A 23,971-nucleotide genomic window follows, 5' to 3' on the forward strand; every position below is an offset into this window, starting at 1 on the left:
AAGTACTAGGAAGTTATCTCTATGAACCCCCAAAGTTCTCATCCTGAGTATGGTGGAGATCAGATGTAGACAAATAAATGCACGAGAAAGTCCAAGTCATGTTTTGAACTACTGAGTTTTTTTTTTTTATTGCAAAACATTTGTTACAGAAATTTCAGAAAGATTTTCCTGTGGTATCTGCCAACTTCTGCTTTGAATTATATATCTACACAAACAAGCTCAAAGTGCAATGTGAATCCAATAATAGACCTTTAAAAAAGAACAATTCCTCTAAGGATTTATATATATTCATAGTGTCAATAGATATGCAAACCTCTGTCTATCCATATGCAAAGAAGGAAAAGATGTATATATATATATATATATTTAGTAAACCCAATTTCAAAATCATTTTATTTATAGGAATTCATTTAAAAATGATATCTGAATAATTTCCCCCATTATAAACTATGGTTAGAACATTTACAAATGAGACTCTAAGTGCTATATTATGAAATGGCTATGAGTACAGTATACTGCACGGACTGTTACACACAGTGGTAGCAGCAATATAAACTCAGGTCAGATCCTGTAGTGACAGGAAGCAGGTAAGTCTTCACACAATGTTATGTTACCCTCTTCTGAATCTCCCTCACAAGGATTCTGTGTTTGGGTCCAGAATGATGTGGCTATCAAATACACATGCATATATATCACCCAGGGGAACCAAAGTAACTCCAAATAGAGTCCCTTTTCCCTGTGTATTTAGTTCTCAGTGTATTTCATGTGCAGCTTTCTAAATTGGAATCAAGAAACTGATCCTGACTGGCTCTAAATCAGAGGTCTCAAACCTTTGGGAATGCTGCTGCTGGCAGACATATTTGGGTGGCTAGCACAGGGATTGAAAACCTGAAGATGAGCCGAGTGCAGAGGCACATGCCTGTAGTTCCAGCTGCTAGAGAGGCTGAGGCAGGAGGATCACCTGAGCCCAGGAGTTGGAGACCAGACTGGCAACCCGGTCTCAATGAAAGGGGGGTGTAAGAAAGGACGCCTAACTTTGAATGTTTTTGAGGTGGGATATGCATTTTCTCATGTTTTACAAATGCTATTTCTGTTGTCATTCATTCTCCTCTCTCTCTCTCTCTCTCTCTCTCTCTCTCTCTCTCTCTCTCTCTCTCTTCCTTGAGATGGGTCTCACCATGTTGCCCAGGCTGGTCTCCAACTCATGGGCTGAAGTGATCCTCCTGCCTCAGCCTCTCCAGTAACTTGGCCCATAAATGTCTAGTCTTTCTGCTGTCTTCAGGCCCATTCCCACCTTTGCATACTGGATCTGGCCCCCAGATTGGGTTTGCAGGCCCTCACTCTAGCTGCAGATGGTGGGTCCTGATGATGTGTCAGAAGTTGGTGGAGATGTGAGGGACACTTGGGATTCAGAAAGGGAAAGAACTGGATGAGGCAGATGCAAGTGCCAGCCAGTTAGGAGAGGCTGAATTTGTGGGAAGATCAGGCCTGGCCAAAGCCTGAATGTTTGGCTTTTTCCAAATACTTGCTGTTTTGGCTCACTCTGTTGGGGTCCACAAGGTACTGAGGTGATAGAATCAATGACCTGTTGGTCTCACATAAAAAAAGGAGCTGTGTTGGACTAAGAGGAAAGGAGGAAGTAGAGGGGATAAAGAAGGCTGTACCCCCAGGCCCAAGGCTGATTTCCCCCAGCGTGTCCCACAGCTCTTAGTAGCCTGCCTCTCTCTGAGGAAGGCTGGGGTCATGGCTGGCACTGACGCTCTTCAGAAAGCCAATGAACTTCTAGATATCATATCTTGTTCACTTTTCAGCATACACAGTGCAAATGGGCAAATGTGCAGTCCTAAGGTAGCTGGTTAGACTGGGCGAGTTAGGGAAAGGCACACATTTACCTCACTTTTATTGCATCTGGATAACCTGGTCACCTAAATCCTCTCTTAAGACGACACACAGAACTTGTAACATCTTCCTTTTATTTGCAGTGATAGGAGCAAGGAAATTATCAGAGAAAAGATAACACGAAGGCCCTCTGAAATGAATTAAAACCCAGAAAAGACAAGGAAAAACAAAATCTTGTTTTTCTTAAATCAGAACCAACTCCTTTTCTGGCTGACTCCAGTCTGAGAGTCAGCCAAATATTTGGTGAAAAGAAGAGAAAGCTAAGGTCAAGGAAGGCTAAGAGTTCTCCCCACTCAATTTAGGAGCAGTTACTGTGCACCTGGGCTCTTCTCTTTTCCAGGTGTTAAAGAGCTTCTCCTAATAAAATGGTGATTTCTTTAAAAAAGTCAGCTCTTCAGAGTCACCCAGTGCTCTGTCACCTGCCTCCCACCCAGAGGTCAGGCTCATCCACAGAGCGCAGAAAGCCACAAGATAAGGAGGGAGTCACATACCCTAGTGCAGAACCACTCAGTCACGTGACCCATGCACTTCTGCCCTGTCACAAATTGACCTTTCATGTTCATCTCTGGTGAAGCAATTTTCAGTCCTAAAAAAATCTGAAGCATGCTTCTCATACCATGGCTGACCAACACCGAGACCTTGGTAACCCCGAGTGGTGCTGGTTTGCCATCTCTGGGTTCCCTATCATGCAACCTGTGGTTAATACTTTATTTCATATTACCTGTTTGGAGGTTTACAAAAAAAAAGAAAGAAAAATTGAAAAACCCCTTGATTCCTTGTTTTTAATTTAAAAAATGAAACATAATCCCTAGTGTAAGAAGCCCGACAATTTGAGTGAGTTCCTAACTGGTTTAAGCATCGCAGCAGGCAATAGTAAAATGTTAAGTGCCTTAGAAAAAGTCAAAAGAAATGCATAAAGCAGTGCATGCATTTTGTTGACACAAAATTAAGACTGGGTTTGGAGAGGAATTACTTCATTTAAGTCACATTGTTTAAGGACAGTGAGTTATAAATGCAATATCTAGGCCAAGTATATAAACCACCTACATACTAGCATCACTTTAACTAGAAATGACATAATGTCACTAAATGAACATATTTATAAAATACTATACAATGCCTCTGCATTGGGTCAGCAGATGTAAACAAACAGCTAATTCAACTGGAGTTTAAAATATTATGTGAAGTTCATTTGTCATATACTCTTTTGCATAACATGCCAGTTCATCTTTCACAAAATCACAACTTGCCTACCACAGCTTGCAGGACTTGGTAGAGGAAGTACATCAGCTTATACAAATATTTTACAGTGGTCTGAAGGAATATGAAAAACAAAGTGGATCGGGAACAAAAATGCCCATTTTACGAGGAAGCTAAATAACATGGAATAGGGAACATAATTAATCCTTGCAACATGTGCTTCTTTATTGAATGTTACAGATTTATAAATGATTATAAAGCTGTCCTGTAACGTTCATTAATACAACCACATGCTACAACTATGCTGGGTTAAACACGGGTTACATATATGTTTACATATGTTTTATAATACAGCATTGCCCAACATATCTTATGGTATAGCCTACAGATATAGCATGATGGATGACTGGATAATATTTTATTATCTTTAAAGAAATTAAACAGCCCAAACATTTAGGAAGATTAGACTGTACAGCCTCAGAAAGAAGAAAAAAAAGTACTATCCAGTTATCTACCATAGTATCTATAGAAACCATATTTTAGAATACATTTTGAAACATTCAGAAAAAACACACTTTGTGTTTTTACAAGTACATTTTTTCCCATTTAATTATACTTATATATATATTTTTAAAAGGGGAACTTTCAAAGTGCTAAATATTGTCCTGGCCTCAGAAGCTTAGACTTAAAAAAAATCCAGTTCTGTAAAGTGCTGTGTTCTGACTGCTAATACACCTTTTGGCTTGCAGAAATACACAAACTAGCCATGCCAAGTGCACTCAGCTTTCCAGCTCCTCGTTCAAAGCCGTTATATTTTTCTAACGATAAATATAAAGTATGTTGGTTAATCAGGAAACCTTCACAGTCATTTTCATAAAACATCCTTAATTTTTTTTCCGAAAAGAACAAGCAATTTAGAACAAATCATTACCTATAGTAGTATATAAAAATTGGCACCTCTGAAGCAGATGATTAAACAGAAGCTATTTACTTCCTGGAGCTATGACTTTATTTACGGTCCTCAATAACTTGCTGCTCATGAGTTGCTTAATTCACATAGACAGGTAATTAATGCTCCCTCAATCAGGGACATGGTGGAATAAATGAGCTGAGCACAACCTGACTGTACAAGGCCACAGAATCGATGCCACGCTGGTGCACAGAGGACCCGGAAATGGAAAGAGACAGAGATCAACAACTCACACACACACACACACACACACACACGCATGTGCACAGGAAAGAGATGGCTTGTGAGGATTACACAGTTTGTGTCTAAAGTCATTTGAATTTGGTTTATACATGTCACACACTTCACCAAAGATGTTAACGTTTAGTTTCATGCACAACCAAAGAACCAGGTGTTTACAAGATCAGGACTGTTAAGTATTTAGTTTCCCAGGTCCTGTTCCTTTTCTCTCTGGAAATCATGACGAATGGAAACACATGCGCTCATCATTTCTTTCCCTCACTTCCAATCTGGTCCAGAACGAGGCTCTGGAGGTGCTTGTCCTGCTCTATGGTCAAAGAATGGCTTCACCTCCTTGGATTCCTCCAGAGACTCCCACAGAGAGCCTTCAACTTTGTGAGTGTGCTCACTGCTTAAAACCATCAAAACATTAGCACGTAAGGGTATCCAACTAGTCACATCTAATCTAAGCAATGAAAATAATGAAACGGTGGTTCAAATCTGGTGCTGAGACTTGGCCTTCCTGAGAATCACAGGGAAATGGTCTTAAGATGTAAAGTGCCTATTGCAACTATACTGATTATGAGCAAATGTCATTCCTTTTTCTCATTATCAATCAGTATAGACCAGGAGGTTATGGACTTTTTAAAGTTATATTGCAACTTCACATGTATGTACATTTTTAGGGAGTTGGGGGAGAAGACAGTGTGTTCATCAGATCCTCCAAGGGACTCATCACTCTAGGAGGTTGAAAGACGGCTGATTTATTCTCAGACTGAAAGCGTGTCTACTGAGAGGGAAAACTCCAACATAGGGCCCAGTAAAGCGAAACTGTCTCCAGAACAATTATAAATGAAGGGCTTGGGTATTTGTTATTGAGTGCCCTACCTACTAAGGAGTATAAGGAATGCAGAAGGAATTCTTTACACACGTGACCTTGTCACTTTGTACCAAAAAGCTTGTTCAGTTTTTTTCTTTTTTAATATTTAAAGGCTAGAGGTTTTTGTCAATAAACTTACTTGATTTCTCAAAATGGGATATAACCTAATGTTTACAACTACAATTGAAAAAAATAACCAGGTAGGATCTTGGGCCAGGAACATGAAGTTATTTTTCTTAAAGGTTTCATTCTTTTTAAAATTTCAATGATCCAAATAGGAATCTGAAGATTTGGGGTCAAGATTTCTTTATGTCACTTCAAACCATGACTGTGACTTTAGAAGAGAAGCTTATGCTTATGCTTCTATTCTAGAGTTCATCACACTAGCTGGTTTAGAATTGCACATCTATTCAGATTGTACTTGGTGTAATAGCTTTGTGTGGGAGAAACCAGAATAAAGGCAATATCATGAGAGTGAGTGTTTTTGGACAAAAAGGGGCAGAAGGCAGGGTGAGTCATTTTGACAACTGTTATTTGGTACATGGAAAAGTTAAGGTGATCAGAGATTTAAAAAGTCATAGTTTCAACATTTGGTCTAATGGTAAAATGAACTCTTTCAATGGAACTTCTTGGATATTAAAAAATCTTGGTTATACCTCCAGGAGATAGAAAAGTCCAAGCCTCTTAAGAAAGCTCTGTATGTCTGTTTATATACTATATATAAACATGTGTTGCTATGTAAATGCATATATATGTATATAAGCAGCATATACTAGAGAACTCTTTATATGGTTTATTTGCTTTCTATTTTGGCCTACTATATCTTTTTTTTTTATAGCTCTGTATATAAGAAAAATATTCATGGCATGCCTGCAACTGATGGCTTTGGATTGATACCAAACTCCTAGTCAATTCTAAAGTTATTTATGGTTTTGAAACTTCCTTAAAAAGTACTTTGGAACATTTCCATAAAAAAGATACCAGCCCTTGAAAAATTCCAATTAAATTTATGCTGAGCTCAGATTAGATGGCAAAACTCTAGGTATGAAAATAGCCACATATAACCAGGTTTTTGTATACAAAATGGCCATACGATGAGTGGTGTGAAAAATTGGCAGTTACACCTTGAGGTGATCAAAGGACGCAGTAGGTGGAGTCATGCATATGAAGAAGGTCACACAGCAGCACAACACATGACATGAATGGAGAGAATACAACAATATTCCATATGGCAATTTTAGGTTAGTTCTGCTCACTTTTTTTTTTTAAGTTCAACATTACATATTCAATGAGTGAATTCACTGATGACAGGAGAGATACAAAATAAATTAAGAAATATAAAGTTATTTAATTACATTCATCCTGAGCTTGCTTGACTATACTGGAATGCCCACCATATATGATATACATCATGTGACTGTTGCTTCTAACATCAACTCTTCTATCATTTCCATTGCAAGACCAAAAGGCATTTCTGTTCCCTTATTTTCTTCAAAAAAGATAAAACAGTTGTGGCACCAGAAGTGAATATATAAGAGACAGGTGAACTATGACTGTTACCTTGTTTTTTTCTTTATAATGACCAATTACAGAAGTGTTGGCATGAGAAGGATGTGGGACGTTAGGTAGAACTGCTTGCTGCCGGCTTATACTGAATAAAAAGGATGCTCTTCATCAGTCACCAGTGATGGAGCCAATGTGAAAAGAAAACAGAATTGAAGTTTAGAATATCTCATTTTGTATGCTGGCTATTTTATTTTATTTTGCAATTTAGCCCTGCATCCTAAAGCTCTTGATAATGGGTAGAAATCACAAGATGCCTCCTGGCGTTGAGAGTGCTTGAAGCCCCTTGGTTCCCCAGAGCTCATGGCTTTCTGCAGTGACTGGTGATACACATTCATCTCTAACCCTTCTTCTCCCCCCATCCCCTCCCTACCCAGCAAGTGTGAACATGCTCCAACTACCCTGTGTTTGGCACTGGGTCAGATCAAATGTTTTCTTGATCTGTGGCCCAGAAGTCACCTTTGATTTAACATCTCCCAACACATTGGTTGTTTTGCTCAGCTAAGAATAAAGCGGGTGTGATTCAAGGAAGGGGGAAAAAGGTGGAGTTTGGGGAGAATTTAGGGCTGGATTCTCGAGCCTCCTGCAAGGCATGGTAAGAAGAGTTAGTTGTGCTTGCTTTCAAAGCTGTGGAAAGCCGACGTTCTGGACAGTCTCCTCATGGACAGACTGTCCCCTCGGCCATCCGGCTTGGAGGACTTACTCCTCTGGAAGGGATTTCGCAGGCTTGCCGTGTTCCGCTGCCTGTCGAGCTTGTCACTGATAGAGAAGCTCTTCCTGGTGTGTGCATATGGCACGCTTGGCTCCTCTGCTGAGTAGCTGTTGGCACGCTCTATCTTGGGAACCGTGATGTTGTTGGATAGGTTTCTGTCTGAGTTGTCACCCTCCTGGGAGGACATCGCGATGGCTGCTCTCCGGCCTCTGGCCTCATTCTCCTCACTGTCAGAGCTAGGGTGGCTCAGTTCTGCTTCTCGCTCAGGATGACAGCAAGATAAGTCCTCTACTTTATCGCCAAGACCTCCGGGGAAGGTGGCTCTGTCTGCAATCGCTTGAGGGGTATTGACACACCTCGTGTCAATACAGTCCGTAATACTTGTATATTCTGCTGTTTTCACAGGCACCCCAAAGTTGGCGTAATAACTCCTCGAAGGAGAAAACATAAAGCTATGAGATTTCACTATGGGGGCCTCTTCTAGAAGAAAGGGTGTGGCGGCTAGGTAGCGGCTACTCTTGGAACGCTCAATGGTGTGATACATAGGGGGGTCTGAGTCCCAGGGGTTTTGGCATTCTGGAATGTGGGTATAGTCTGAAGAAAAAGATCTAGTGTCCATGGAGGTGATGTCTTCGAAATCGATGCTCCGGCTTGGAGGTCTGTCTGTGGGTGCAAGGGTTACATAGGCACTGCTTGAAGGGGCTGTGGAAGGTGCTGGAACCGAAAAGCTTGGCTCTCCCAACCCAAGGATGTTCATGGAATTGTCCAGAGGGTCTATGTCACAGTGAAGCTCATCCATGGCAGAGACATAGATGTCTATGCATGACGATGGTCTTCTAGAATCAGGAACAATGGCCAAGGTGTTTGCAGGGGCTGCAGGAGCTTTGGATTCTTTTGCTACTGAGTGGGAACTAGTAGCTCGGTGTAGGCTCAGGGACCTTTCTTTAAAAATACTTTCCAACTTTTCTATACCACCTTTGTCTTTCATATTGACTGAATAGAAAGAATGGCTTCGCATACGGGGCATTAAGGTTGGAGAGGTTGGGGACATGGTCTCCTCACCTGCAGGGTCTATACTCTCTTGGAGCTTGAAGGTGTTTCCCTCCTGGCTGTTGAAGCTGCTCTGGCGGACGATGTAGGCTGCGTCTGTGCAGTCCGAGGAGGTCCTCGAGCGTATCTTGTTCGACTCAGCTCGCTCCAGACCCGTCAGGCGCTCCAGGGCTGTGGCCATGCGCCCGATGAGGTCCTCAAGCTGTGCCAGCCGGATGTCCACGGTCTGGAGTGAAGCCTTCATGGAGTGCTCTCTCTCATTGACCTCCTCCAGCCGCATGGACATGTTCTCTACCCTGTATGAAAAGGAGAGAATGACAGTCCCTTGGGTCAGGTTCCTCTCCTGGGGGTTTAGAGAGCAAGGATAGAGGGCATCAAAGCTCAGCTCACCTAGAGGCCACCAAGACTCTTTTCCCAGAGGGAATCTGAGGGATGACAGGTAGTTAGAGGGGCTGAGGAGAAAAGAGTGGCATTGATGTGTTTGCTGAGAAATAGAATTAAAATCTTTTTGTGCTGGAGGATCATCCAATCTGTTTGTTTGTTTTTGGTACTGAGGATTGAACTTAGAGGCATTCGCCCACTGAGCCACATCCCTAGCTCCATTTTGTATTTTAATTAGAGACAGCATCTCACTGAGCTGCTTAGTGCCTCGAAGTTGCTGAGGCTGGCTTTGAACTTGCAATCCTCCTGTCTCAGCCTCCCAAGCCTTTGGGATCACAGACATGCACCATTGTGCCTGGCTCGTGTGTGTGTGTGTGTGTGTGTGTGTGTTTTGGTGATGCTGGGGATTGAACCCAGGGAGGGCCTTATGCAAGTGAGGCAAGCACTCTATCAATTGAGCTATATCCCCAGCCCCTCCATTGTCTTTTTAAAAAAATTTGTTTCAATATGGGACCATACTGTTTTTTCCCAGGCTGGTCTTGAACTCCTGGACTCAAGTGAGCCTCCTGCTTCAGCCCCCAGAGTTGCTGGGACTATGGATATGCACCACCAGGCCTGGTGTAGTAGGTTTTGTTGTTTTAGCTTTTTTGTTTAACATATCCTAGGTGCTGGGTTCTATTAACTTGCTGGAGCTAGAAGAACAAGAAAGGGTAGAGCAGTTTTATCCCTTTTCTATTATTTTCAGGGCCATTTATATACGGTTGATATTTGAAAAAGATAAAGATGCTCTTTTGGCATAATTGCACATGAATGATCACTGGTCCAAGAGCTGTGCAATCTCTCCTCACTGCCTGTACCGTGGGGCCTCTCTCCCATGACCCACCTCCCTTTGGCCCCAGGATCCAATGTCAGAGAAAACTAGCAGGTGAGAGATGGAGCTGAGGTGCCAACAGCTGGCAGCAGAAGACCTGTTGTAGGCAGGAAGCTGGACACAGACTGAGGAGCCCAAGGAGGACACAAGGAAGTCAGGGGGTATAGGAAGAAGAGGTTCTTCAGGGAAAGTCAGGAGAAGCTGGCAGGAGCCCCAAGAGTGAAAACAACACGGTCCCAGGGAATGGAACCAGGGGAGGAAGGCCTACACAACAGGGCTGAAGAATCATTCTTCACCAACTTCAGTCTCCTCTGGGCTCTCAGGTGGGTTGAAATGTAAGCCTTTTCTTTTGGTACTGGGGATTGAATTTACAGGCACTATACCACTATCTTTTATTTTGAGATAGGGTCTCAGTAAGTTGCTAAGGCTGGCCTCATACTTGGGCTCCTCCTGCCTTAGCCTCTAAACAGCTGGCATGTGCCACCATGCCTGGCTGGAAAGTTAGTCTTGCCTAAAATAATAATAATAATGAATTGTCTCATGCATTTTCCTGCAGAACTCTGGGTGTTCTTGACTATGTAAACATCCAATTGTCTGAGACATTTAAGTCATGGACCTAATAGGGTTTTTTAAAAAATAAAAGGGGTAGTGATTTTTTTAAAAATGAAATATCCTAGAGTCCAATTTACATGTTTAATATGTAACCAGAGTATTTCCCTTACTCTTTTAAAAATTCTTCTTGAAAAGTTAAGTTAAACAGGTATGTATCCCATATAAATAGGCCTGAGGAGCCAACCAGGGGTTTTGGGTCATGATTGTAGCCACTAGTTGCTGATTTTGATCGAATAACTCAGAATTTAAAATGGAGGTGATGAGAACTTATGGATCAACAGGGATCCCCAAGGTGACATACAGTGACCAAGTATAAAAAAAAAAAAAAAAAGAAAAAGCCCTATGGAAAACAAGAGGTTCCATGCAAGGAACTCTTATTTATCTTTCCCTCTCTGAAATCTCCAAATCTTGAGTGGCTCATTATGGCATAATCACAACAGGGTCCAGGAACACACGATGTGGCAGGTGCCCAGGAAAGGGAGCAAGCTTTCAGTGTTTCTAATTTCAAATCTCTGTATTGGGGTTGCCTAACACAAAGGTTGAATTATGTAATGTTCTCTGTACTATGTAGAATGTGCACAGGTAACTTAGAATGATTCAACCACATGTATCTGTCCCAATGTGTATCTACATAATACACATATGTGTATCTGTCTCTTCTCTACCAACAGAATGCAATCAGGACATGTGACATCTGCTGCCGCTCCGACTCAGAGAGGGCATGTCCTGGAGATGTGTGAGATGGGCAATATGGATCGACTCATCCTTTGGTCACACTCTCTTCCCTCGGGCACCCCAATGTTTCTGTTGTGCTGAGTGCAGTTTTGGTGTTGAAAGATATTTCTTTTTAATATGCTTCCAAAGGCAAACAAAACAAAATAAAACAAAACAGAAAAGGACAGCAACAGGAAACAATCAAAATAAAATCTCCAGACAAGTGCAGAAGAAGCCACAAAACAGAATGAGGATTGGCGCAGGGTACCTGGGCTTGGTCATGAGGGCATGTTGATTCTCCAGGCCTATTACTCCAGAATGCAGGGAGGGTAGGCTCTACACTCTGTTCTGGGTTTCTGCAAATTGCTCACCTTTCTCACCCTCTCTGAGGATGGGGCTCTGTAACCACCCAGACAGAACTGGGTCTTGGGGAAGGGTTTGCAGACACAGGCTCCCACCCAGTGCTATAGTTCCCTACTGTTTCTCTATAGAAGGAGTTGGTGACATGGTCACAGTGCGTTCACATGTGCTGCTGTCTGCAGCTCCTCACTCTAGTTCCCCGAAGAGACAAAGACTTCCTGCCTTCTTCTTCTCCTTCACCTTCTTCTTCTTCTTCTTTTTTTTTTTTTTTTACTTAGGATTACACCTAGGGGCACTATATCACTCAGCTACATTCCCAGTCCTCTTTGCTTTTTATTTTGAGACAGAGTCTTGCTAAATTTCCCAGGCTGGTCTTGAATTTGCAATCCCCTTCCTGCCTCAGCCTCCGGAGTCTCCAGGATTACAGGTGTGCACCATAGCATCTGGCTTTTCTGGCATCTTAACACTCCTTCCTCCCGACCTTTTTTTTCCTTCAAGGTCTAGGGCTTTCCCAAATTCAAAGGCATTTCAAAGGCCTGTAGATATAAGCTTTGGAAAGATGCCCGAGCAATGGTTATGTGCTTACATGGCATAATTTTCTGGGACCCACATAGCTATCTGTCCATTAATAAATAATTTTTTCCAAGGCCTCAGAATGGGAAAGACCTTCAGATTTGTAGCTATTTCCTCTGCTTTCCATTGCTTCACATGATATCATCACAAAATGCTCTCTTTTTAGTGACAGATGTGTATAAAATCTGCATGGCTTTAAATTTTTTTACTACTGACTTGGTACCTATGGATACAATCACTCAAATGCATACACACACACACACACACACTTACACACACACACACCACACACACACACACATATTCATTTAGACTGCATTCTCCAAAGAAATAAAGGGCCAGGGTTATTCATTTAATTTCTACATTCAGTAGAGAATGTATGAAGTGGATAAGCAGGCAAAAAATGTCATGTTTTTCCAAAAATGTCATTTTATGAAAGCTAAAAGTGACTGTCTTGAATCTTAGAATCCTGATTCATATTAGATAAAGTCATCAATATATATTTTTCTACACTATTTATAAGTAGCTTTTGCCATTTTCATATTGCAAATGGCTAAAATGTAAATCTACACTCATTCTTTGTTATACTCTGAGTGTTCTTTAGAACAATAGTTCCCAAGTGCACTAGGATTGAGTTTTTGTAAGTCTACAATAAAACAAGAACAACAAGAAAATATATGAGCATTTGCATAAATCTATTGTAGTAGATTTAAAGGATTCTCTTCTTTTTATTTGGAGATTTTTTTCCCTACTGGCTCTCAAAACTACTTGGTCAATGAGATCTAAAAGTATATAACCACAGGGTAGAAAAACCTGCTTTTATTTTATTTTAGTTTTTATCTTGTTCTATAAAGAGCAAAAACCAAAACAAAACAATTCTGGGGAAAAACCCAAAAATGATTCTCACTAATACACAAGTCTCTTGCTGTTGTTTATCTGGAAAGTACTGAGTACACATATAAGCTAGGCCCTAGTACCATTCTACTCTGCCAGAGAAGATGCTCAGTGCTCAGTGAAACTGTCAGAAAAGTGTAAATTCAGAATGAGTCTCTCTTGGTTTGTGTCTGGGTCAGAATTTTCTAGTTACTGGTCTGAGACAGCAGCGCCAGCCCTGGACTTGCCAAACTCTGCTGTCCAGGAGGGCCGCTGCTACTGCCTGCTGAAGAAGCCTAGATCTCCAAGACTGGATTTGATCCATAGCACCTCATGCAATGTTCTGTCCTCTCAGAAGCTCTATGCTTTCTTGGAAAATAAAAAATAAACACAAGGGGTCTCTGATTGGGGATCGTAAGAATGAATTCAATGGGTAAAGAGGACCACGCCATAAAGCATCTGCAGGAGGCATGTGCCCAGGGAACACACCTTTCTGAAGTCACCCGTATCCTCTCATCATTGGATGAGTTGAATCGATCATCCTTTTCTCTGAAATATTCCTCTATGCACTGCTCTTCAAAATCGTGTACTTTTTTGAGCTCGTCATCAGTTATGAAGAGTTCTGTGGAAAAAAAAAATGAGAGCCATGAGGCAGGGAAACAACAGTGATGGCAGGAATCTGTGGGCCTAATGAAGTTCCTAATGTGAATCAAGGCGGGAAAAAGGGGCCTAGCGTCTAGTCTCAAATGAAATCCAAATCCAATTAGGTGACTTGCATCACTGCCTTCCGAACGCTAGATTCGATCAGAGGCAGCTATTCTGTGGCTATGAAACAAGAGAGCACAAAAGAAGAGCTTAGCCTAACAACTGAAGGCCTCTGGGCCCTTGACTTCAGGGAACCATCCTTGAGTCTGGATTATCCATCTCCTTACTTTCTGTTATGTGAGAAAAACAAAGCCATATTTATTCGTGCTATTGTTACTCTGGTTTTCTCCTTATAGCAGGTAAACTTATTCATCACTAATAGAGCATGAAAAGAGCCCAGTAGAAATGTGAGCCTTTAAATGGGTTCATGAATTAGGGTTGGGCTGAGAGAGCTAGTTTGGAAGAACCATAAATGAGCAAGTCCTTCTTCTAATCCTGTGCCCTAGAGGTGCCACAGGGATCATCATCTTAAGTGTTTGGAATTCTGAATCTTAGCTCTTTAGGAATTTTCTGTCTTCCTTGCTTTGAGGCTTTTGTTTGAAGTTGCTGGGGGCATGGAAAATATGAATTTAAAAGCAGATAAGAGTAAAGAAAATACCAGAAATCAGACTGCTTTTCTTAAGTATGGCAGACTTCTTGAGGTGAGTATAGGGTCTTGATTTAACATTTGAGCAGCCATCTTAAATGTTAACTGCTGTCTTATAAGTTTAGCTTTCCTGTACTTCCTCTTACCTGAACTCCTCCCACCCCCATTAGTAACCTACCCCATGGTACCATAACCCTAAGTCAATCCCAGAAGGATGTGACCCCTTTGATCTGAAAAGCCCCATGGTGCCATGGACCTAAGCCAATCCCATGCTATTCCCCACCTGCCTAGCTCTGACACAAGCACCCCCCAGTCTCTCCCACAGAGCCACAACGACAACTCCAGACCCCTACCCCACAAAAGCTGAGCACCTGAACATCTGGGGCCTCTCTCCTCTCTATAGAGAGATGGCCTTATATTTGTCAGCTTTGACAAATAAACCTTTGTGTGGGTCTCTGTCTGGTCTCTGTCTTTCATTTCTTGCTCACCTGTCTCTCACTTTCTCACTTCCCTTTCAGCGAGGGAGGGCTTTCTCAGAAGTGGACATTTGAGGTTCAGTCATGAAATTACATAGAGCCTTGGGTGGGAGAGAGACCCATGAAAAGAGGCCAGGCATCGCGGCCTGCAAAGTACAGGCTCCTTCTTACTATTGCTATATTTGAGCCCAGAAGGAGTGTTCCAAATTCTTACTCTGTTGGCACCTTAATAGCACTTCCTTTGACTTCTTTGGCTAAATGTAATGTTCTTTCTTAAAAAAATAAAATATTATTTTAAAAAAAATCAATCAACATGTCAAATTTTGCAATATAGCTTACATTTTACACTTCAGAGTGCTTTTATCTGAGGCTCTGCAAGAACCTGGCAGTGCCCCGGGATCTTTTAATTAAGGCTACAGATTGACAGTGAAAAGTTCACTTTCCCTTGATTGATATATATATAACACAGTGCTCTCCTGTCTCCTCGTCATCCTTTCTGACCCAGCCACAGCTCCAAAATCTTCATTCTCTGAGAAATCTCCCTTCCATGTGCCCAGAGACCTGATGAGGGTTTCATTGCCACTATGGGTAACAGCAGTGAGAAAACTATGAGCTAGAGCCTTATGGAGCTGCCTCCTACCTGCTCCAGTGTCTGGCTGGCTCTGGTCTTCTGGTCTGTGAGGGGTGGGTCCTGGAGCAGAAACAGGTCTATGGACTGCTCCACTTTCTATGTTTAATTTCACACTCCTTCCTGAGTACTCTGGATAAGTGACGATCTCCTTTTACTAAAAATGACCCATGCTTTACTGTAAATGATGTTGGGACCTCCAGTTCACTCTCAACTGAGTGTCCATTGCAGGGTATAATTCATTGTAACATTCCTCTGCTCCTGATTTTGCAACCCATCATCCTCCATACTGGCCAAAGTCCTGAATAGAAAAGTTCAGGGTTCAACTTGCAGATTATTCTTCACCCCACCCCCAACTTTCTATTTGCCTAAATTTGTGTTTCAGATGGAACCAGTGATTTTGGATGTCCCAGCTCTTTCCAACTCCCCAGTTTTAGTGTCTAGAAAGAAGTAGGGAATTGCTGTCAGGGACATAGTTAAAAGCTTCAGACTTGGAGAAGGACCTGCTTAAGTAGCTTTGGTTTTAAACGTAATCTATATACAGGTATCACACGGAGAGAAGTAGACCACAATTCCAGAGGTCTTGTTCATAGATTTAATGTGAGTGCTTGATTCCATGTACTTGGAGAAACCACAGTAGCTGATCTGTATGCGGCTGGATTCCCAATGTTCTTAACTGAGTGGAGTTGGTACCCAAAGGGCATTTAGGAATCTGCAGGAGCTACTGGTACTTAATGTGGGTGGGTGGATATGCTAATTTTCTGTGATGTGTGGCACAGTCTTACACAAAGAGGAATTGTTCTACCCCAGTGTCAACAGAACTTCCTTTAGAAACCCTGGGCTAGAAGATGGATGGTGGAGTCTCCCGTTTTGTTCTTTGCATAATAGAAAGTAAAGCTTGTTTCTTCATGAGGTCATGTGGGCTCAACTCCTAAGGCTCAGGAAAATGCTTAAGACCTGAAAAAATTATAGATCCAGAAATGACAATGGAGGATCAAACTGAGTCACTGAAACTCAACTCATGTCACAGTGTGTAAAAATGATATATTATGCAGCGTTTGATGCATATTAATATGGTTTATATATCTGGAGGTGGGACCCCTGGGAAGTAAGATGCTTAGGACCTATGAAGGTGCTAAAACAACCCTGCTGGAGACCGATTTTATCTTACTAAGAAAGATGTGAGACTAGGAACACTTAATATCAGCTTCTACTGTCTTCTTTCTGGTACCGTTTCTGCTGCAAGCAGATCTTCCCTTGTGCCCCCTCCCCTAGTCTTCAGAGGGGGAGGAGCCAGTCAAGCCAGGACCCTGCATGGCTGCCTGTAAGAAATGGATGGGGTTTCTGACTGTGGTGGTCTGGCTGTCAGGCTATCGCTTGAGTCTTACTCAGGCCATAGTCCCTTTCATCTGGGTCGCTCTCGTGCTTCCTCCATCGACAGCAGAGGTGCTGGAATATCATGGTCATGTGGCTGAAGATGATCAGAGGTGGGGGCAGCACTGGCCTTTCATGGAATGTCATGATGAGCTGATATCTCTGAAACTTCCACACTTGGTTGGATATCGACTTTACCTCAAAAAATGTATTGCTGAAACAGACCAGAGAGAATCAAATAAGAAAACCTGCTGCTTTCTAGAGCATCAATTCCCTCCACCCCATGACCACCCCCCATGTGCTGCAGAAGGGTCCACTCACTTAAAGACAGCAATGAGGAGGTTGACCAGCAGGATGTTTGCCACCAAGAGGTAGCAGGCCATGATAGCCGGCACAATCCATGCTCCTGTCTTGCATGGGGGCAGCTGGATGATTTTGCCATCCTCTCGGGTCTCATTCTGTCCACAGGGAGCTGGGGAAGCAACACAGACAAGAAATGAGAGACTCTGGCTACTTGATTTAAAAACAAAACAAAACTGCTTTGAATGAGAGCTTTAGATGGAAGAAAAATACAGCCATCTCGAACAGGAAAAAAAAAAGGTTCTAAAAAAGCCAAAATAGAAAAAATGAAAGCTGCATGAATATCATAAAGAGCTGCTTCTCCAGAGGGGAGTCAGTTCTCCCTGCTTCCCTGGGCTGTCATCCTATTGGAAGGAGGTTCCTGCTTGCTCACTCTGTCCCTTGACCCCTGACATTCAGTGAGGGATACTTGGTGTTGGAGGATGCCTGGGGAGCGCAGAGAGTCCCACCTCCCCAGCAAGTTACTTTCAAAATGTGCTGTGGAGGCCATCAGCTGTCAGCTTAAGAGCAGCAGTATTGAGGGGCTATTGATTGGGAATTAACACTGGGGCAGCTGTTAATTGCTGCAAGAAACAACCCAAGGGCTCAGAGCTAACGATTTACTGTCTCAGTGCAGGAGGAACAACACAGGGCAGTGCCTTGGGAAGTATTTAGAGGGCTTGTCACTCGGTGCTATTGATGGGTGGGGTTTCACCAGAGGGCAATGGGTAGGTGTGTGAGTGTGTTGGAACCACAGAACCCACAGCCACCTGCTTTTCTCCAGCAGCATTTCCATTCTGAAAATGTGCTTTTCAGGACATGGAGAATAAAACCTGACTGCAGTTAAATAAATGGGCAAATAGGACAAAGGAAAAAAAAAAGATCTGGAGGTGGGGTGAGGAGGAAGGTGATGTGTGGGACTAGGTGAGCGTGAGTAATGTGCTAATGAGAATTGCTTGGAGCTTCCAGGTAAATGCAGGGGGGAAAAATCCTTGATGAAGCCACTGACAACGTGGCTCGTGGAGTGAGAGATGCCCACAGGAGCCAGCTCCCTGATGTTGGCCTTAGGACATGGTCCTTCTGCATCTACCGTGAAAGGGAGTTGGGGTGGAGGGAAATAGGAAGAAGCACCAAGAGTAGTGGCCACAGGGTGCTTTTGGTGATGTGCCTAGAAGGTTTGCAAAGCCCACCCAGAATCTATTTGGCTGGAGGACCTGGCAAAGGCAGTCCATTCCATTTTTTAGAGTTCCCGTTGCTAGGCTGTGTTTTGACAGTGATTCTCAATCCTGGCTTCCAGGGATCACCTGGGGAGCCTGAAAAAAACACCAACACTGAGCTGTGCCATCCCATTGGATTAGAATCCCCAGGGGTGCCCTGGGCATTGGCATTGTTTTTCAAACTTTCCAGGTGATTCTCAGTTGCTGCAAAGGTTGAACCCACTGAACTTGAATTAGGCTGGTAAAAATGCCATGAGAATTTCTGATAGGCTCTGATTACCAAAACGCATGCTCTCAGGGTAGGAGGGTTTAATGACATCAAGCCACCTACACTCTGTCTTTATGGTCAGGACAAGATGGACAAAGTGCGTCCTCAGGTTCTTCCTGCAAGATGATTGGATGTTGGAACTGGATGCTTTTGAGAAGCAGGAATCTTTTTGTTATTGGCAGTTGAGGCACCGGCCACCCAAGACAGCCCTGTAAGTGGTCCTCATCATTTCCTCCCTTGGAAGGAAAACCCAGTGTCAGAGACCACACTGGTTTCAGGATGAAGCCCAAACTCTGTGTGTGGCTGGCCCAGTGCCATCTCCTGCCACTTCCTACCTCTCCCTCCTGGGCACCAACTGGACTTTCTTGCAGATAGAAATGCCATGCTCTATCTTGTTTCCTGATTTTAAGCCATGCTGTTTCATCTACTTCAAAAGGCTCCTTGATCCCTACAGTCATGCTGGGTGGGTTCCACTCATTCCTTAGTGCCCATCCAGTGTGTTGAAGCCCATTGCAGCTCACCTTCTACCCTCTTCCAGCCATGATGGTGGTAGGTAGCTTCCTTGCAACCTCAGAGCATCCTCTGTTTGTCTCTTGGGGGGCTCTAACTCTGTACTGCCATTAATAATTTACTCATCTACATGCCCCCCAAGATTCCAGTGGGAAAATAGTTCTTCCAGGTTTCCCATCACCTGGCTCAGTGCACACACAGCATACCCATATGCACCCATAAATGATCAATGCTTGTAGAAAGAATAACACAATGACACAATTTGGTTGTTGAGCAGTAACACACATTTCCCACACCTGCACAAACCTACTCATGATGCATAGTCCTAGTTCTGGGAGGTTATTAGCTCCTTACACAGGTCCCTTCAGAAGTCCTATCCAGCTTGACAAGAAGAATGTGCTTTGGCTTCTCATATTCAACCAAACTTTGGGATCTTTGTTACCCACTTGACCACAGATCCTGGAATTAAAATTGCTATTCCCCACCTATTCCTCATGCTTCCTCCTGGCCTGACAGTCTGATGGGATGGTTGCTTCCTTGTTCTGCCCTTTCCTCTGGTTCCTGCTCAGATCCCTCTGGGAAGGCAACAGAGAAGAGCAGAAATAATTGCCTGGGGAAAGTCACAAAGCTTATATAATATGTACAAATGCATCTTGGTCTCCATTTCTAACTTCATTCTGAGAAATGTGAAAAAACTTGTAAGAGGCAGAGCTTACCCATCTTGTGAAGCATCTATGCATCTATGTGTGTTTTAAATATATATATATATTTTACTTGTAGATGGACACAATACCTTTATTTTATTTTTATGTGGTGCTAAGGATCAAACCTAGTGCCCTCCACATGCAAGGCGAGCACTCTACCACTGAGCTACAACCTTAGCCCGTGTGTGTGTTTTGTACTTGGATTGATCCTAGGGCCTTGTGCATGCTATACAAGCACTCTAACACTGAGCTACATTCTTAGTCTTTTGAATTTTTTATTTTGAGACAGGGTCTCCTTAAGTTGCACAGGCTGGCTTTGAACTTGTGATCCTCCTGCCTTAGCCTCCTGAGTAGCTGGGATTATAAGTGTGCACCATTTTGTCTTGGCCATCTTATTCTTTTCGATCCCATATTTAGAGAAGGCCATGCAGACACTTCTTTTCTCCAAGCTGAGAGGGGAAACCAGAGAGAAAAGTAGGTGCTTGCATTTCCACTGGCCTTTGGACAGTGCCACAGACCCATCTATAGGTTTCTTGTATTCCTCTGTCTGATTCCTCAAAGATTCTCATTAGTTAAAACTTGGACCAGCCTAATATCTTTATATAAGATTTGACTTGATGTCAATGTGGTTGGCCCTGGGAATTACCTGCCAATCCCTTGGTTATTGATTGATCCAGCTTCCCCCACCTTTCATACATCTTGCCTTGATAGAGACAGCACTAGTTTAGTGGCTAGAAACATACATGCATCTTAAAATGCATTGACTCCACCATTTTCAAGTGACCTGACTTTGGCTTACTCTGCAAATGTCACCTTCTTCAACTCTGAAAGCTGGTAGCAATACCATATCAAGATTATTATGTGGGATAGTGCATGCAAACCACATGGCTCAGTACCTAATACACAGCACTTGATGAACATCAGTTAATGTCATCATTACTATAATTATTTTTGTAATTAATGGGCTACAGGCTTCTTGGATTTAGGGACTATGTCTTATTTTTATTAGTTTTATAATCATTAGGTATGGCACTTATTACATGGTTTTGATATGCTGGGTACAGGGCATATCAGGAATCAAAGAGAATTCTCATTGTTAAGGAACCCACAATTTAGTAGGGGGCACAGACAAGGAATGAAACACCACATTATTGTGTGGCATGAGCTAATGTGGGTTCTGAGGGGACCCTCCTGCTTGACTGCTGCAGTTCCACTGGCCTGGGTCACATGAGTGGACTGGGAGTTGAGACTAGCCTAAGAAACATCATTTATATTCTGCAGCAACAAGTGCAGTGTAAATGAATTAGATGATCCTTGTGACAATGATCATGATATTAAAAGTGAATCATTAAGAGATAGCCTTCATTTGGTAATAGCAGCAAAAAGGCAGTGACATTATATATATGCAGGACCTAGTGTAAAACATTGCTCTATAATGGATTCTAATGATAGCCTTATTCTGGGTATTTATCTACTCAAGATATGATTCAAATTTACAGATGTCTACCACTCATGAAGATGAACTAGGTGTCTTAAGCCCTGATGAGCAGTATATTTCAGGATGGAGGATAGTTATCTGGATTGTCATCTGGCACCAACCAGTACCTGGGGCTCATGCTACCAGGGAAATACCCCAGACACATATTTAAGACAGCCCATGGGTGAACAGTTAGGGACTTGTAGGTTGGTGGCTACCACTGTGTCTCCTTCTCTGCTTTCAGAACCTGACACTTGGGTGGTGTTTCTCCCAGTTCTCTTGCAAAAGCAAATGTATTGTCACCACTGCCTTCCTATCATGTGGCATGTTATCGTTGTCTTCTTTATTGCTGTCAGTGCAGAGTCTCCTTGTAGTGGATGTCTGCAAATTCCACTTGCCTAGTATAAATTGCCCATTCTTCTAGTAAATGTACCCTGGTTTCCCTTTGCAGATTCTCCCAACACCCACTCTCAGTTCATTAAGTTTGGGTAAAATGAACTCCAATTCCATATCTAAAAGAAGATTAACCATCCTGCTTTATCCCTGATTTTCGTGATTGGTACCAGGATGGACATATAACCTGACCTGACCAATCACAGCCAATGAGCATCAGCTTTGGGACTCTTGTTGAAATTAGAAAGTATTGAAAAATATCTTTTTATAATGTAATGTAAGGCCACCAAGAGTTATTTCCTCACAAAGAAAAGAAACTGATTCTTGACCCAGTCATGCCTGAAAGTAGCCCTCTACAGTTACATGAGCCATACAATTTCTCCTTTCTCAGGTCAATTTGAATTGGGTTTCTATCACTTTCTATTAAGAGTCCTGCCTAATACAGTCATCTCCACTTCCACCCCTGTCCACAGGCCAATAAAAGATGCTTATATTTTGGGTACCTTATTTCTGAAAGGCTGCATTTGAAGTCTTGGAATAGCATAGAAAGACTTGAAGGAGCAACCAGGGACACAGAATCTGACCTGATAACTTGGTTGTACCAGTGTCGGAGTTTCAGGAGCCAGAGACCACTGTTCCCTTCTTTCCCAAAGCTTAAAATAAATTAAAAAGTTGACACTGACGATGTTCAACTAGTTTTTTTTTTTTTTTTTTGGTCTGGTTGGGGTCTTGGACGCAGAAACTGGCAACACAGTTGTGATCTTTTATAGAATTAAGAGGGTAAATGCAGTTGGGAAACTTTGGCCAAGCACCTACCAGCTACCCCTAAAGTGAAGAAAACTTATTCTTGAAACTGATCCTAGATATATTAAGCCACAGGAGCCTCAGGGTGAGTGAAGGCACAGAGGAGGAAGCATCTATGCAGTTGTAGCCAAATTAGAAAGGATCTAGCATTTGGAGATTTAGATTCTCTGTGGCTGATTTATGTGGGTCACACTGACATACTGCAGGGCAGAAATCTGGCAGCACAATTTCTGCTAGCTATGTATTAATAAGTAGAAATGGATAATTGGGTTTCAGAACACACTGATAGCCTGTGTAGTCACAATCCAGTCAGGGTGGAAAATAAGAAGAAAGTCCTCCCATCGGTACATGCTATGGAGGTTTTGGAGCATAGCCTTGCAGTGGTTGGATTTTTTTTCCTCTTAGTACTGGGAATTGCCCATGCTAGGGAAGCTCTCTACCACTGAATTACATCCCTTTTATTTTGAAGGGGATTGCACATACTAGGGAAGCTCTTTACCACTGAGTTATATCCCTTTCTTTATTTTGAAGCAAGGTCTCACTAAATTGCCTAGGCTGGTTTTGAACTTAGATCCTCCTGCCTCAGCCTCCCAAGTACTTGGGATTATAGTTGCTTGTCACCACACCCAGCTTGCAACATTTTTTCCCCCATAAAAAAGCTTTTATAATAACTAAAGGGACTGGGAGTATAACTCAGTAGTAGAACACTTGCCTAGCAATTCTACAGCAATACAACCACCTCAATGTTTATAGCAGCACAATTCACAATAGCTAAATTATGGAATTAATCCAGATGCTCGTCAATAGATGAATGGGTTGGAAATTGTGTGGTATATATACAATGGAGTTCTACTCAGCCAAAAAAAAAAAAAAATTAAAAGAAATTATGGCTCATGGATGTACATGGATAGAAATGAAGAACATCATGCTAAGTGAAATAATCCAAATTCAGAAGGTCAAGTGTTTCCTCTCATATGCAGAAGCTAGAGTAAAATAAAGGAAAGGGGGAAGGAAGGATAGGTAGGATAACATAAAGATAAAGGGAAGATCAGTAGTGTATAAGGAGATCAAGACGTAGAGTGGAGGGATGGGTAAGGGGAACAATGTGGAATGAATTATTAGATAATCATGTTATGTGTATATATAAATATATGACAGGGAACCTTACCTTTATGCTATGTAGAAAGAACCAATCAAATACAAATTAATAGATACGAAAAAAGGAAGTCTAGTAGAGTAGAGGAAGGAGAATGGGAAAGGGGGGGGAAGACAGGAAAGAAAAGGTGGAGGGAAGATTTGGGGGGGCTTATGAACTAAAATTGAATTCTATGCATGTATGAGTTTGTTGGAATGAACCCAACTGCTATGTTTAACCATAAAGCTCTAATTTAAAAAAAAAGAAAAAAAAAATGTAAAGGAAGAATATTTGCCTAGCAAGTGTGAGGCTCTGGGTTTGATTCCCAGCACTACCACAACAAGAACAAATACTCCCCCAAATGAAAACTAACATGAGGATCAACAGCATCCTTACTAGACTATAAGCTCCAGGAGGGCAAGGCTTTTGTCTCTTTTGTTCACTAAACACTTGAGCACAGCCTTTAGAACACTACCTG

At 42.3% G+C, this 23,971-nt stretch overlaps 1 protein-coding gene across 22 annotated transcripts in view; it reads right to left on the reverse strand.

Annotated features, from left to right (window-relative positions):
- Window positions 1-3,299: 3,299 nt before the first annotated feature.
- Window positions 3,300-23,971, reverse strand: part of Trpm3 (transient receptor potential cation channel subfamily M member 3) — a 529,872-nt gene continuing 509,200 nt past the window's right edge. For 19 of the 22 annotated variants that reach the window (XM_048806882.1, XM_048806879.1, XM_048806881.1 and 16 more), the window contains 4 exons: window positions 16,968-17,118; window positions 16,661-16,860; window positions 13,367-13,499; window positions 3,300-8,789 (listed from right to left, as the gene is read on the reverse strand). In XM_048806882.1, the coding sequence (XP_048662839.1) occupies window positions 7,337-8,789; window positions 13,367-13,499; window positions 16,661-16,860; window positions 16,968-17,118 (1,937 nt within the window). In that variant the 3' untranslated portion in view covers window positions 3,300-7,336. The remainder of the gene's footprint in view (window positions 8,790-13,366; window positions 13,500-16,660; window positions 16,861-16,967; window positions 17,119-23,971) is intronic. The other 3 variants (XM_048806896.1, XM_048806897.1, XM_048806898.1) reach the window with 1 other exon arrangement.

This window comes from Marmota marmota, unplaced genomic scaffold (genome assembly GCF_001458135.2).
Source record: "Marmota marmota marmota unplaced genomic scaffold, marMar, whole genome shotgun sequence".
Lineage (NCBI taxonomy): Eukaryota > Metazoa > Chordata > Mammalia > Rodentia > Sciuridae > Marmota > Marmota marmota.